The 12929-nt window shown below is 31.4% G+C and overlaps 1 protein-coding gene and 1 long non-coding RNA gene across 2 annotated transcripts; one reads left to right on the forward strand and one right to left on the reverse strand.

Annotated features, from left to right (window-relative positions):
* Positions 1–2903: 2903 nt before the first annotated feature.
* LOC105117847 (uncharacterized) lies at positions 2904–3966 on the forward strand. Its single transcript, XR_840822.1, has 2 exons — positions 2904–3229; positions 3454–3966. It is a non-coding gene; the product is annotated as an uncharacterized LOC105117847 (long non-coding RNA).
* On the reverse strand, positions 3565–6210 carry CRR21 (Tetratricopeptide repeat (TPR)-like superfamily protein). The gene is made up of 2 exons (XM_011015623.1): positions 4062–6210; positions 3565–3967 (listed from the first exon to the last, which is right to left on the reverse strand). Exon 1 carries the CDS (start codon positions 6071–6073, stop codon positions 4205–4207), a length of 1869 nt encoding a protein of 622 aa, XP_011013925.1. The 5' UTR covers positions 6074–6210; the 3' UTR covers positions 3565–3967; positions 4062–4204.
* Between the last annotated feature and the right edge of the window lie 6719 nt (positions 6211–12929).

Raw genomic sequence — 12929 nt, forward strand, 5'->3', positions numbered from 1 at the left:
ATTGTTAACATGATTACATTAGTCATCTTATTGAATTAATGCTAACATGATTGCATTAGTCATCTTATTCAATTAATGCTAATACTTGTAAATTTCATCAAGCATTCATGATTATAACTTATGTTAACAACAAATCAAGTTCCTTTCATAGCTCAGGTGTCAGTTATACCATACAATATGGGCTATAAAAGTGCCAAGCATTTGTTGTACCAAGTGTTATACAACATAAATCAAGATTAGTCATTTAACAAGCAAAGTATTAAAGAGTGAACAAGATAACAAATAAAAAACATGTTAGTATCAAACATTAAAGCCCATATTAAGTTTACACTATACTTACTCTTACACCATTAGTGTAACCTTTTCACCTTGACATAATAAACTTAGCTATACATAATGAAATAAAGAAGAATAAATAAACAAAATAAGAATATAAATAAGATAAGAGTTAACTAAGTAAAGGAAAGGAAATGAAAGGCATAAACTTGATATTAATGAAAGCAAAGCATAAACATTACAAAAATACAAAGAGAGAAAGCAAGAGCATGATCTTGATTTGGACACCAAGATGCCTAAATGCATGGCAAATGCTTCCTTTTATAGGCCAAAATTGAAAACTATTGATTTGATGACTAATTGATGAGTGGGTGCCCAACTCTTGACTTGGTGACAATCCTTATCTTCTCTTGTCTGCCAAAAACATCATTGATAACATCAAAATTAGAGCCACTTGAAACATGAAAGTTGTAGGAAATTATCTCAACTTTCTTGTGTAAACAATTCAACTCATTTGGACTTCTAGAACTCCAGATATATGCCAAATACTGAACAGTGCTCGGGTTGGAAGATAAATTCAGACTTTTTTGTTGTTGCTACAATTTGGACTTGAAAATGGCCTTTTTAGATCTTGGGATCCATATGAAAGTTGTAGGCCTATGTCTTACCTTTCATCCATATAAAGTAGACCTAAATCTAAGATCTACAGCTCCAGATATGACCCAATTACCGAATAGTGTTCTAGTTTGGATTGCACCGACATCTCTTTACTAAGTTTGGCCATCTCTTTGTCCTTCCAATTTCAGTTCTTAAATTCATCAATCAATCCTTTCATTTATGTGATAGGCCTGCATTTAAAATGAACATTTACCATAAATTAAAGGTATCTTATATTATTAGTTATATTATTATAAAACATGCTTTGGTTAAGGAGTTATTGATACTTCAAGTGCAAAATGATGATATAAAACCATGATAAAAATACACTTTTAAGTATCAATCATTTACATTATACTTATTCTTACACAATTAGTGTAACCTTTTCACCTTGACATAATAAACTTAACTAAACATAATGAAAGAAAGAACAATAAATAAACAAAACAATAACATAAATAAGATAAAAGTTAACTAAGTAAATGAAAGGAAATGAAAAGCATAAACTTGATATTAATGAAAGCAAAGCATAAACATTACAAAAAATACAAAGAAAGAAAGCAAGAGCATGATCTTGATTTGGAAACCAAGATGCCTAAATGCATGGTAACTGGTTCCTTTTATAGGCCAAAATTGGGAACTATTGATTTGATGACTAATTGATGAGTGGGTGACCAACTCTTGACTTGGTGACAATCTTTATCTTCTCTTATCTGCCAAAAACATCATTGATAATGTCAAAATTAGAGCCACTTGAAAACATAAAAGTTGTAGGAAATTGTCTCAGCTTTCTTGTGTAAACAATTTAGGTCATTTAGGCTTCTAAAACTCCAGATATGGGCCAAACACTGAACACTGTTTGGAATTTATGTTGTATGACACTTGGTACAACAAATGCTTGGCACTTTCATAGCCCATAATGTATGGTATAACCGACACCTGAGCTAGGAAAGGAACTTGATTTGTTGTTAACATAAGTTATAATCATGAATGCTTGACGAGATTTACAAGTATTAGCATTAATCGAATAAGATGACTAATGTAATCATGTTAACAATTTATCATCTGATTGGAACCTCCTTTGTGTGTGGCTTCCAATTGACTAATAAAAGTTTATACTATACTTGTTTGACATACCATTAGTGGATCCTCTAACCTTGACATTTATTGTTATCGTTGTTAAATCTTTACGTTAATATTCCATCTCAAAGTTCTCATTATCATCTTCTTCTTCTTCTTTTTCTTTATTATTATTATTATTATTATTATTATTATTATTAGTATTACTACTACTACTATTGTTATTACTATTATTATTATTGTTGTTGTTATTAATTATTGTTATTGTTGTTGTTGTTGAAATTTATATGAGCATGGTGTGTAACTAAAAGAACCATGAAAGGCGTTTTAATTTTTTCACATTGACTTTTCTATTTTTTATTTGAAAAGTTGCTAGCGTATATTCAACATGTTCTATTAGAACGACACCCGCTCCATTAAAGAGGTGTATGAAACGCCTCCAAATGGCAAAATCTGACCATCCATTGTCTAGATAGATGCTAGACATGCCCTCTACCATATGGTGCAGCGCGTGTAGACATATATAATAGTTGGATTGCCATCGATGATCGATTGTTTGTGGTTTTTTCTTTTCTTTTCTCTCTCCTAACAACTAAATTATACAATTATCATTGGTTTGTTTGTTGTTTGCTTGAGTTTGACAACCATTTTTAGTGCCAGACCCAACCATAGGTTAGCAACCATTTTCAGTGTCAGGCCCAGGCACGAGTTTGCCAAGGTTTCTAGACCTAAGTCTCTTGGGCCAAACTAAAGGCGCTTAAATCTTGTATGGTCATCAAACCTAAGATACTTAAAATATTCTTTATATATTTTATATTAAAAAAATGATATTAACCTGTTACAAAATACGGAAAGATAAACTAGTATGATAATGTATCGATGGTGGCAAGACTGTGGTGTTGACCAATGATGATATCAAAGTGCCATATGGCAAGTGATAAAAATGGGTTATTCATAAAGGCCATGGAGCTGGTTATGTAAGATTTGTTTGTATAGAGAGTCAATGGTCGAAGGAGCTAGGGTGTATAATAGGCTAGCCGACTTTTCACTCTTCTTTCTAACAATATATAGAGTTATTTTATCACTTGTTATAAAAAATATTCTACTCGATTCAACATTAAATCAACTACCTATCAAAGTTTGAACATAAATTGTTCAAGCTTCTTTCTTTTTGTCATTGTATATGTCATCTATCACCACCACAACTAAAAAAAGAGTCAAAGTTCAAGTATGACCAAACCTAATTCGAGTTTCACAAAACTCACCACCACAACTAAAAAAAGGAGTCAAAGTTCAAGTATGACCAAACCTAATTCGAGTTTCACAAAACTCAGGATCATTGAAAATTTATATAGTTATTAATTTTAGGATTTGTGAGATTAGTTGAGGAACACATAAGTATAAGCTGATCTAAAAATCCACATTAATATAAAAAAGAAGAAGCTAAAGTTCACGGCAAAAAAAGTAAGACCAAACCTAACAACTTAAAACAGGTCATTAGAGAGTTTTTGGACTATTTGTGCATAACCATATCCAAAGTGATTGTAGTCCTGTTTTCAACTAGGCAACGTTCTCCTTTTTTTGGAACAGTTGACAACACTTCATTTGTTCTCAATGGAAGAAATTTCTCTAGTTCGAACGAATTTCAGTTCACATTAAAACAAAAATTACATGTACGACCACAGTTGCGGTGTGTGACCCATCATGAGCAACAAATGCAAGGTGTTCGCAGCCAATTTGAATTCCAGCCACGTCTAGCCTTTTCTTTAGGCCTTTCTAGTTGCATTAAATACCTTGATTTTTAGAACAAATTCACCTCCCGGCAGCTGTATATGAATTTCAAAGGGCCACGTAGTTCGAAATCTAAAAACTTGTTTAGAAATAATCTTGTTCATCTCACAGTGTCTCATGGCATGGTGAGAGAAAACCTTGAAGCTTCATCCGGATTCCAAACCTAGAAAGAAGATTTATCATAAATTAATAATTCTCCACACTTTGGACATGATTTTCAAAGTATACATCCATAAAAGGCGAAGACTTTCACTTACCAAGATATTATCAGTCAGCATCATTGAAGCGGATATGCAGGTGTGTTTTATCTGGTTCTAATCTATGGATGCTTAAGCTGCACAAGAATTTCTAAACCTTGACCAAATCCACTGGCAGAGATCGTATGAATGTATTCTTGAAATTACACCAAAACCCTCTTAGCTTGGTCCATATTTCCACATTTGGAATACATATCCGCTAAAGCAGTTGCGACTAGAATAGGTGAAAATAAGTCATGCCTTAAGATATAGCCATGAATGGCCCTTCCATATTGCAATGATGCCACATCTGTACAAGCTGAGATCGTGCTAATGATGATTGGGAGATTAGCTCTTATCCCACATTCTTGCATTTTCTGGAATACCAGAATGGCCTCATTGCCAAAACCATTTTGAACCAGACCACAGATGAGGGTAGTAAATGTTATCAAGTTCGGATGGATGCCAACAGCCTGCATATGTGAGAACATATCTTGAGCCTCATTGATCTGGCCATTTCTAATAAATCCCAAAATCACAGCATTCCATGACATCACATTTGGTGGCACACTTTCCAACTGCATCCCATAAAACAGCTTCAAGACTTCTCCAGTTACACCAAGCTCTGCATAAGCAGTCAATAGAGTATTCCATAATAGAAGATCTTTGTTCATTGTAGAGTTGAAAACGTGCCTTGCATCTGCAATTTTTTCACATTTGGCATACATATCTATCATACTATTAGCCACAGCTAAATCAGATACAAGATAGTTTCTAATACAATAACAGTGCCCCTCTTTACCAAGTTCTATATTTCCCATAATAGAACAGGCAGATAATATGGATGCCAGTGTCACAGAGTCAAATCTCATGTTCTCTAATCTCATCAAATGGCACAAATCAAGCGCCTTTTCAACTTGGCCATATTGCACATAGCTAGAAATGAGCAAATTCCAAGCAACTGCATCTTTTTCAAGCATCATACCAAAGACTAACTCAGCATCCTTGATTAGCCCAACCTTGGAATAGAAGTTCAAAATTGAACCACCCAAGATGCTGTCCAGTTCATATCCACCTAAAACAGCAATCGCATGGGCTTGCTTACCCTCTTCAACTGCACCTAAATTAGCTGAAGCTGAAAGAATGCTCAATAATGTAACTTGATTGGGCTCAACATCTTCCAACCTCATCTCAGAAAACAGTCGAGCTGCTTCCACATCGAACCCATTTTGGACATAACTTCCAATCATGGAGTTCCATGTAACTACGTTCTTGTCAGACATATTATCAAACACCTTCCTTGCATCCTCTAAAATCCCACATTTTCCATACGCATCCACAAGACTACTTGAAACAAACACACACCTATCAAAACCCATTTTCACTACATACCCATGAACCCCTCTCCCAAACGAAATCCACTGCAATGCAGCACATGCCTTCAAAATATTAGGCACCACAAAATTGTCAGCCAGAATCCCAGTATCTATCATCTCACAAAGACCCATTAAAGCTTCTCTATAGAAACCCATTCTACAATTCAAACCAATAATAGCAGCCCAAGAAAACACATTCTTTACACTTAATCTAGAAAAAAATTTATTTGCAACCTCAAAAAGATGGCATTTTGCATAAAAAATGAACAACTTCGTCTCTAAATACTCATTTGTTGCAAGAGAATCACCAATTTTTATAATTCGAGAGTGAATTTGCCGACCCATAAAGAGAGCACGATCATAGAGGCATCCCTGAAGTAGCAGACCATAGATATCGGGCCCAATTGGGATTTTTCTTCTGTCCATCTCAGTTAAAATTTTGAAAGCCGCTTGAATTTGACCTTGTCCACATAGAGAAAAGATGGTGTTGAAGTAAGATTGCTGCAAATTAGATTCGCAGTTTTTATATTGGATTTGAGGCATAGAAAGATGGAGTGGTTTTCTAATTACTTTATTGTATGATTTTGTCGGTTTAGCTTTAGAGTGAGAGAGATCATGTTTTGGGGTTGGAGTTGGAGTGAAAGCAAGAGAAGCCATGGTGCATTTATAGAATAGAGACGAAGATTTCCTTCGGAGCGTATAAAAGATGAAGAAGCAGCAAAGGAAGAAGAGTAGAGCAGAGGATGGATGACGCTGCGCACCATTGTTTTATTATTTGCCACACAGTACAGTTTCGGAACCATTTTTATCCTTTTTGGCGGTATTCCATCCCCTCCCCAAGTACGATATTTTATTTTATTTTATTTTATCTTTTTAAATAGCTTAGCCTTGACATTAATTAGACTAGACGGGTGCTCTATGATATAATGTAGATAAGGTTAAATTTTTCTAATATAAATTCTTTTTTATATTAAAAAAAAAATTGATGTCTAGATTATTAATTTTATTGGCTTAATGAAATTGATTAATTTAACAATATGATTTAAAAAAGATTTTAATAACAAATAAAATGAACAAAAGAAATTGATAATAATTAAGTATAAAAAATTAATTACTGATTAGTTCTTAAAAATATATTTTATCAAGATTTTATATCATCATTTTACACTTAAAATATCAATAACTCCTTAACTATGACACGTTTTATAATAACATGTCTAATAATATAAGATACTTTTAATTTATAATAAATATTTATTTTATATGTAGGCCTATCACATAAATCAAAAGATTTATTGATGAGTTCAACTACTGAAATTGAGAAGATAAAGAGAGGGTGAAGCTTTAAAAAATATGTTGGTTTTGTCCAAACTAGAACACTGTTCAATTATTAGGTCATATCTAGAGTTGTAGAACTTGGATTTAGGTTTGCTATATATGGATGGAAAGCTAAGATATAGGCCTAAAATATTTATGGGAATGCAAGACTTAATTTTACTATTTGAAAGTTCAAATCTTAGCAACAACAAAGAAATCTAAATATGTCCTACAGCCTAGACATTGTTTAGTATTTAGCCCATATCTTGAGTTCTAAAAATCCAAATGACTTCGATATTTTTTTGGATAGAAAGCTGAGACAATTTTCTAGAACTTTTATGATTCAAGTCTGTTCAAATTCTGACGTTAGCAATGACATTTTATTTAGATAAGAAGATAAGGATTGTTACCAAGTCAAGAGTTGGTCACCCGCTTAACAATTAGTTATGAAATCAATAGTTTTAAATTTTGTCCTATAAAAGAAGGCATTTGTCATGCATTTAGGCATCTTAGTTTTCAAATCAAGATCATGTTCTAGCTTTCTTTTATATATATTTTTATAATGTTCAAGTTTTGCTTTCATTAATCTCTTGTTTATACTTTTCATTTCATTTCCTTTACTTAGTTAACTTATATCTTATTTATGTTCTTATCTTGTTTATTTATGTTTTGCTTCTTTCATTATATTTAGTTAAGTTTATTATGTTAAGGTGAAAAGGTTACAATAATGGTGTAAAAAAAGTATAGTATAAACTCAATATGAACTTTAATGTTTGGTACTACTAATATGTTTTATATTTGTCATATTGTTCACTCTTAATACTTTGTTTGCTAAATGATTAATCTAGATTTATGTTGTACAACACTTGGTACAACAAATACTTGGCACTTTCATAACTCAATTGTATGGTGTAACCGATACTTGTGCTATGAAAGGAATTTGATTTATTGTTAACATAAGTTATAATAATGAATACCTGACAACATTTACAAGTATTAGCATTATTCAAATAAGATAACTAATGTAATCATGTTAATGATTTATAATCTGATTATAACCTCCTTTGTGTGTGATTTCCAATTAAGTAATAAAAAAAGTTTATATTATACTTGTTTGAAATACCATTATTAGATCCTCTAACCTTGACATTTATTTTTATTATTCTTTAATCCTCATATTAAGTTTGCAATCTCAATGTCCTCTTTAACTTTTTCTTGTTATTATTGTTGTTGTTTATAATTTATATAGTTAGCCTCCATGTGGTTCGACTCTAGTCTTGTCGGGTTAGTTATTACTTTGATATTCCTGCACTTGAGAGAAGACATCAATATTTTGATCGTGTAAAGTTTTTGGTGCTGTTGCCGAGGAGGAAACCTTTTGTATAAATTATAGTATTTATTTTCTTTTTTCTTTTTTTCTTTTCTCTTTTCTTGTATGTAACTTTGTCTTCTTTGTTTTGTTTTTTTGTTCTTCCTTTTATTCTCTTCTTACACGTACATGAGAGCTTGGTCACGTATATTAAGTGGTAGACTTTGTAGGGTATCCTCATCATTTTCAGAAAATATGGCCGAAGAAGATAACTAATCGCTTCATAATGAAAATAATAAGAATAATAGTATTAGAACACTTAAAAACCACATGAATCTAATAAGAACAAGTGCACCCTCATGTATAGTTTTTTCTCCTGATGCATCTCATTTCAATTTTAAGCCAAACATTATTCAACTTTTACCTTCTTTTCATAGCTTAGATTTAGAAAATTCATACTTACATTTAAGGGAATTTGAGGAGGTTTGTAACACCTATAATAACTTAAATTGTAGCATAAACACAATTAGATTAAAGCTTTTTCCTTTTTTCATTAAAAGATAAAGCTAAAACATGGCTATAAAATTTAAGACGAGGATCCATTCGTGCTTAGGATGAAATACAACAATAATTTTTATAGAAGTTTTTTCCATCTCACAGAAGAAACTCTTTCAAAAGAAAAATCATCACTTTCATAAAAAAAAACCAGGAGAAACATTTTATCAATGTTGGGATAGGTATCGAGACTTACTTCATACTTTCCCTCATCATGGTTTTAAAACATGGATCTGATTTCATATTTTTATGAAGGGTTAACACCTAGAGATAGGCAAATGGTGGAATTGATATGCAATGAAACTTTTGAAGATAAATACCCTAATGAAGCAATGGAGTACCTAGACTTACTAGCTGAAAATGCTCAAAATTAGGACACTTTAGGTACTTTTACTTACCGATAGATCTGTAAAAATGCCTAGAGGAATAGTTAAAGATATGTTAGTTGATTGTGCATCAAAAGTGTCATTAAGTCTCTTATTTTACATATGTATTTATTGTTTTTATTTAGTTGTTTTTATAATAATTGATGTGTTTTTTTAGTAATGAAGTTTGTTTTAATGTTTCGATAGGTTTTTGGAGCTTAAATGAATTAATTCAAAAAATTCAACGTCGGAATTCAGAACAAAGAATTGAAGAGACATTTAGTTGAAGATTAAAGCAAATCTTGGTTCAAATAAGTGCTCCAAATTTATCCCAAAAATCAATTCTATTCCAATTCTAGAAAAGAATATCATATGATTTATTTCAAGCCCAAACTTGCCTTATGTTGTGTGCAAACTTCAACCATTAAACACTCAAGGTTTCAATGTCAATCTTAGCCCAAATAATAAGTACATTTGTATACTTATTTGATGCTCAAATTCAGCCCAAAATCAGCCCTAAATCAACCCCAAATCAACCTTCAAATCAACCCAAACACAATCCATGATCTTACATGTCCACACAACAAATAACAATTGATTTATTTTGGGTAACAAATAACAATTGATTTATTTTGGGTAATCCATTGATCCAAGAAGGCAAGCACATGGATGGAAAGCTGGAGGGGATATTTTAACATTATTTTGGGTCAAAAAGAAGGAGACACCTCACAAATGAGGAAGAAAAACGTGCACCAAAGTAGTTGTAAAGTTGTCTTGATTTGATTTTTCAGAACACCTTTCGGTGTTTTGCCTATAACTTTTGACTCAGGTGTCCAAATGAGCTGTTCTTTAATGATCTGGAAAGGTGACAGAATTACCTATAAATATGTCTCTAATAGACGTCTCCAAAAAAAGCTTATAAGAGGGTGGAATTGCTGTCCAAAGTTAGAGTCAGATTTGTGTCCGAATTTTTTCTGAAATTGTATTGTGTTCTTCTTTATAGATTTCGGTTCTTTAGTTTGTAAAACTTATTTTTTCAGTTGGATTCAAGTTCTTTCATGTTTATTGAAGTGTTCTTATATATAATCATGGTTGGTTAAACTCTTTCTTGGATCCAAATCAAGGATAATGGTGATTGAGGTGAGTTCTTTAGGATATGAATGAATCTTAATGTTTATCTTCTTATTTTCTTCATGAATGATTTATTATTGTAAAGAAATTTTAGAAATCATTTAGGTAATGTTATAATATTGAATTTTTATGCACAAACTTTAGTTTTGGTATAGAGATTGCTTGATTCAATGTCTTACTTAATATGAAAGTACTTGTTCATTCTTAAGCAATAATCAATCTTCATCTTTCTAATCTTCATTGTAATATCTTCCGACCTAATATCACCATCGTTGAGATTAGGTTGAGTTATCTTATATATGTTGAAGAAATCACCAATACATCACCATTAAAATTGATTTGGACCAAGACTTACTTTTCTTGTCATTTAAAATCTATTTACATTTTTTTTATCTTTGAAAACAAATCCATCAATTATTTTCAACCAAGTTATTGTTAATTTAATTTCTCTTGAGTTTTTTTTTGTTACTTAGCTTAATTTCCAGATCTAGCTCTCTGTGGATATGACCTCGATCTTACCGAGTTAATTGCTACATCGCACACTCGTGCACTTGCGAGTTAAAACAAGCCGATCATAAAAAGCGGTCAAGCATTAGTACAAGTCGATAAACTCGTTTATCCTATGGATTTTATTCTTGGACACAACTTATTGAAGCATATAATTTATTTCCTATTTTTTTAAGACATCCTTTTCTCACAACTTCTAATGCATTGATTAATTATAGGAATGAACTGATGAAGATATCATTTGAAAACATGACATTGGAGATAAATATTATGCAACTTGAAGATGACAATGATTTTTAAAAAGTAGATGTTATTAAAGAATTAGTTTATGATCAACTTGAATCTACCTTGAGTAAAATTGAAATTAACGAATCTAAAGATTTGCAAATGATTTATTCTCAGGAAGAAATCACAGATAAGAAAGGCACTGAAAATATTGATACAGATCTTTAGTTAAGAGTAATAATAGATTCGACATCCGACATCACACCAATCAATGATTACTTTCCTGACAAATCCTTACTTTCTCTTAGTTCAATGCCTTGGTTTGCTAATTTTATCAATTTTCTTGCAACAAGAGATTTTCTAGCTCATTAGAGTACCTAAGACAAAAGAATTTTTTTGAACGAAGTGAAGAATTTTTATTAGGATGACCCTTATTTATTCAAAAATTATTTTTATCAAATATTTTGAAGATACATTCCTGACAATGAGGTAAGTGGTGTCATTAAATTTTGCATTATAAGGCATGTGAGGATCATTTCTCATAAAAAAGACAGTTGTAAAAATCTTACAAAATAGATTTTATTGGCTCACTATGTTCAAGGACATGCATGCATTCTGCAAAATTTATAAAAATTATCAAAAAGTTGATACTGGTAAAAAAGTTTTGCTTCATAATTATCAACTCTATTTATTTCCTGAAAAGCTAAGATCAAGATGGAGCGGTGCATTTTTTGTGAAATACGTATGTCCTTATAAGGCCTTTGATATTGAGAATCCAAAGAATGATAATGTTTTTAAAGTAAATGGACATCGTTTGAAAGTTTACTTTGATAATTTTTCTATTGAAAATAAACCTATTGGTTTGAATGATTCTGTAGATAAAGGTTCATAATTTTATTTTTCTCACATTGTTTTCATGTTTTTTTTATGTGACTTTTGTTTTGCTAGTGTCTCTCACCCCAGTCAAATGGCGGATAACAGTACTCCGTAACTCTTTAGTCGGTTCTTTCAGTTTTCCATGATATTTGATATCTGTGTATATATTTGTTAAATTTCTTATTTCTTCTTTTTGCATTGCTTTTCCACTTTTTATCTAATAAATAGACACCACTCTTGTGAAATTGTAAAAGTATTTTCTCACTTTGCCTCAAAATGCGATTATAAAAATTTACCAAGCTAAGTGTGCAAGATTGAGGTTGTTAATGAATTGTGGAATTTCTAAAGATATTCACTAGATGATTCAAGTAAAGGTCCGATTATTAGGTGAGTCTTCCAATTCTTTTATTTCATACATGCCTAGAACAGGTAAAAACATTTTTGTAAAGAAACGTCATGCAAAACAACGAAAAGTCTATCATCAATGTGCCAGATGAACTTATAATGCATAATGTCGTTCTATAGAAATGATATCTATATACCATAAAGATAAAATACAATTCATTAAGGATGGTCTGAGTAAGGAGTCTTTAAATAATCTTTTATTAACTCTTGAGACTCATCCCAGTGGAGATGTGCATCGTTACAATTCATGATTTATGGCCTCATTTCTATAAAAAACATGATCCCTTAGTCTTGAGAATCTAACTATAAAAGACCTTGTTTGTTAGTTTTCAAGAAAACTGGATAGGAAGTCTATTCCCGACCCATAGAGGATGTTTAAACTGTTCTTGGACATAGAATCAAGGGGAGATGTGAGCCACAATCACAACTATGATTTAAGCCTTAGTTTGTAAGAATGTGTGTCTTTTGGTTTTATTAATAGCATAACATTTGTGTTTTGTTGTTTCTTATATTTATTTAAGTGCGTTTCAGGCTTATCAATAGTTGTTTACTTCAGATGATGTCTTTTATACTTTAACTTTCTATCTTATGATATTGAGGATAATATCTCATTTTGGTTGAGGAAAAAGGTAGTAGTTGATATTAAAAAAAAAAACTAACTCTCATATTGTTATAACTTGATTATGCTTATATACTCATTTAACAAGTATTTTTAAACCTTTATTTTAACACACACACTTTAATGTATGATTGCGGGTTGTAGATTGAATTATTACATTATTTATGTTGTTTTGTTAAAGGTAACAACTAAAGGAAAGGGATA

This window comes from Populus euphratica, unplaced genomic scaffold (genome assembly GCF_000495115.2).
Source record: "Populus euphratica unplaced genomic scaffold, PopEup_1.0 scaffold1543.1, whole genome shotgun sequence".
Taxonomy (NCBI): Eukaryota; Viridiplantae; Streptophyta; class Magnoliopsida; order Malpighiales; family Salicaceae; genus Populus; species Populus euphratica.